Source organism: Maylandia zebra, linkage group LG6 (genome assembly GCF_041146795.1).
Source record: "Maylandia zebra isolate NMK-2024a linkage group LG6, Mzebra_GT3a, whole genome shotgun sequence".
NCBI classification, from domain to species: Eukaryota; Metazoa; Chordata; class Actinopteri; order Cichliformes; family Cichlidae; genus Maylandia; species Maylandia zebra.
Genome location: NC_135172.1, coordinates 39,658,116 through 39,660,785, shown reverse-complemented (window position 1 = coordinate 39,660,785; position 2,670 = coordinate 39,658,116). Strand labels below are relative to the sequence as shown.

The 2,670-nt window shown below is 40.0% G+C and overlaps 1 protein-coding gene across 1 annotated transcript; it reads right to left on the bottom strand.

Moving 5' to 3' along the window:
* Window positions 1-327: 327 nt before the first annotated feature.
* LOC101485209 (perforin-1) lies at window positions 328-2,670 on the bottom strand. The gene is made up of 3 exons (XM_004538826.4): window positions 2,560-2,670; window positions 1,901-2,436; window positions 328-1,698 (listed from the first exon to the last, which is right to left on the bottom strand). Exons 2-3 carry the CDS (start codon window positions 2,434-2,436, stop codon window positions 519-521), a joined length of 1,716 nt encoding a protein of 571 aa, XP_004538883.2. The 5' UTR covers window positions 2,560-2,670; the 3' UTR covers window positions 328-518.

Genomic DNA, 2,670 nt, shown 5'->3' with positions numbered 1-2,670 from the left:
ACACAGTCTTTGTTGTAAACATGTCTTTATTTATTAACTAAGTCTTTGTTTATTTCACACGCAGTAAGACATTCTGAATGCAGTAAGAAAAATAAACCTGTAACCTAACACTGGTAACACTAACTAACTAACACTAGTTAGTTAGTTGGTAACACTAACACTAACTAACCTAACACTGTAACCTAACACTGAGCTTAAGCAGTTAAAACAAGACCTATCTGCAGGCTATTACGTTAGTGTGCTATTATTAATAAAAACATTTAGCTGTGATTTGGCAATATTATTGAAATAATTGCACTGAATAAGAAAATCACACAAAAGCAGCGCTGTCTTTGCCGGTGCTTTAATTTGCAGATTTTGTAACATTGATAGTACAAAGAAAAGCCTGAAAAAGAATCAACAATTCTTTTCATAAAGCTGCCTCTGAATGCATTTGATGAATTGCAAAGATATGTTTTTACATAAAAGACAAAGCAAAATGAAAAAGCAAAGAAATAACATCAAAGGTTAATGAAAAATCAGATTTCGGTATCATCATTCAGTCTTTTAGCATAAATCTTTCCTGGCTCTACAACAAGCATCTCATAGCTGTTGGCGAAGGCCTCCGTCAAAAAGGGACTAGAAGGTATCGGCACATAATCTTGACAAAGCCTACCAGCAAGATTTGGCGCACACTCCACTTTGTATGAAAAGAAGAAGGTGCCATGCTTAAACATGCAGCTTTCGGTCACGTTTCCGCTACGCAGGTCAATTGAACACTTGCCAAGCAGATCACTGTTCCAGTATGTGTCTTCATCATAAACCACAAAACTTAGTTTATTTTTACTGTTGAGCTTGATGGGTCCAAACTCAAATACCTCTGACCATTTGGGATTATCATTGTTCCGTATAATGGCAGTGCGCTTTACCTGTTTACCATATTTAACCATCACTGAACCATCTGTCTTAGTACAGCAGTCACCATACAGGCCCTTTGCATAAAGTTTGAACACCTTCAATGTTGCAAGGCCTTTCCCAGCAGGGCAGCAGTTCGCCTGGACATTCTGGTTACTGTTGCAGACACAAGCACAAGGATCTCTTTTGTTCACTCTGTGGCCAATCTTACAAGTTTCTGAGCACTTTTTCAGCAGAGCATTTCTCTTAATGTACTTCTCCACCTCCAACTTCAGTCCAGCAATGGCAGAATGATTAGTTGGCAGTATGGTGTGCAGTGGCTTTAAGTTGTATTGGACCACATCAGGTGTAGTTTTTAGTGAGTTGAGCCATTTCTTATAAACAGAAGCATCTGACTGCGCTTGAAAGAGTACATCAGCTCCATCGATGTTTCCACCAGTGACCTCTGTGAACCGCTCATGAAATTTACCACTAAAGCTTGGCATGGACAGCTTTTTCTTTATTGAGTTACAGTACTGCATCATTGACTTAATGCTACTAGAATGAGCAAAGCATCTCGAAGCCTCGACTAACAAACAATCATTGATTACTGTTGCTGACAGGCCGTTCATGGTCGCTTCGCATGTCCTGACAGCAGTGATGGCCTTCATGTCTCCTCCGAGAAGAACTTGTGTTATGTAATGCGTGCCATAGGTATCGATCAAAATGCGATATGATTCCTCTGTTTTTTGTGAATAAGCAGGAAGGGAGTTCACAGCTGATTCAAATTCATGCGTCAGTGGAGGTTTTGCTGCCAGTCTGTAGCTGTAAAAGACATGGATCACAAACAGTGGTTATAACTTCTTAATTTAAATCTCAATCAAAGAAAAAGTTAATTCTTTGTCTTTTTTTAACCAATTTGCTTTTTAACTGCTTTTGCTATAGGTTTAAAAAAATGGAAAAATTCAAGCTAAGGATTTCCAAGTTAAGCAACATACACATTTGGTAAAGAGCAAACCACACTCACCGGTAAACATTACAAGAGAGAGAATGACGGAAGAAGGTGTAACGGTCTTTCTTTGACTTTTGCATGGCAAAGGTGCATTCTTTTGACCGGGAACCTCCATAAATTGGCTGAAAAGGCAGAGTGGCGTCTACAGAGAAATTAAGGCCGCTTTCCCAGTCATTGGAGACAGCTGACACAGAATCATTGACAAACTTTTCAACGGAGTCGTAGACTATGCTGTAGACCTTCAAATCACACCTGGGGATGATTCTCCAGTCCACCACAGCAACAGGCACCTTCTGCTTTTCTTTTTTCATGAAGGGGTTTCTCTGCAGCTTACAAGAGCCATTCCCAGTCTTCCACGTTTCAGTGTCGATGATGGAGGCTCCTTTCCTCTCCATTTTGACAATGTCAAAACCTTCTCCACCCAGATTGTAGCCGGGGATGAAATTAGCCTTTTTACACTCGTCTGGTGTACCAATGAAGCTCACGCTGGAAGGAAGGCACGGAGGACTCCAAGCCCAGCACAGGAGCAGGAAGTGCCACAGCATAAACATCTGTGTAGATGAAATAAAAAAATAACAGAAGAACAAAAATAAAATGGTTAAACAAAGCAATCTTTAAATTGACACTTTCAGCCCAGTGCAATAGTTTCATAATGACTATGAAGAAGACCTTACCTTGACTGTGAACTGCAAACTGTGATCGTGCTGTCAAAGTCCGACTGACTGTATACTGTAACATTAATATGCAGGAGGTGGAGTCAATACTGTCTCATCTAATTATCAGCA

Bases quoted from the DNA above. Each gene is read 5' to 3' on its own strand.
- LOC101485209 (XM_004538826.4), bottom strand. From the start codon at position 2,436: ATGTTTATGCTGTGGCACTTCCTGCTCCTGTGCTGGGCTTGGAGTCCT. The intron at 1,699-1,900 runs GTGAGTGTGGTT...TGTCTTTTACAG, and splicing joins CTCTCTTGTAATGTTTACCG to CTACAGACTGGCAGCAAAAC.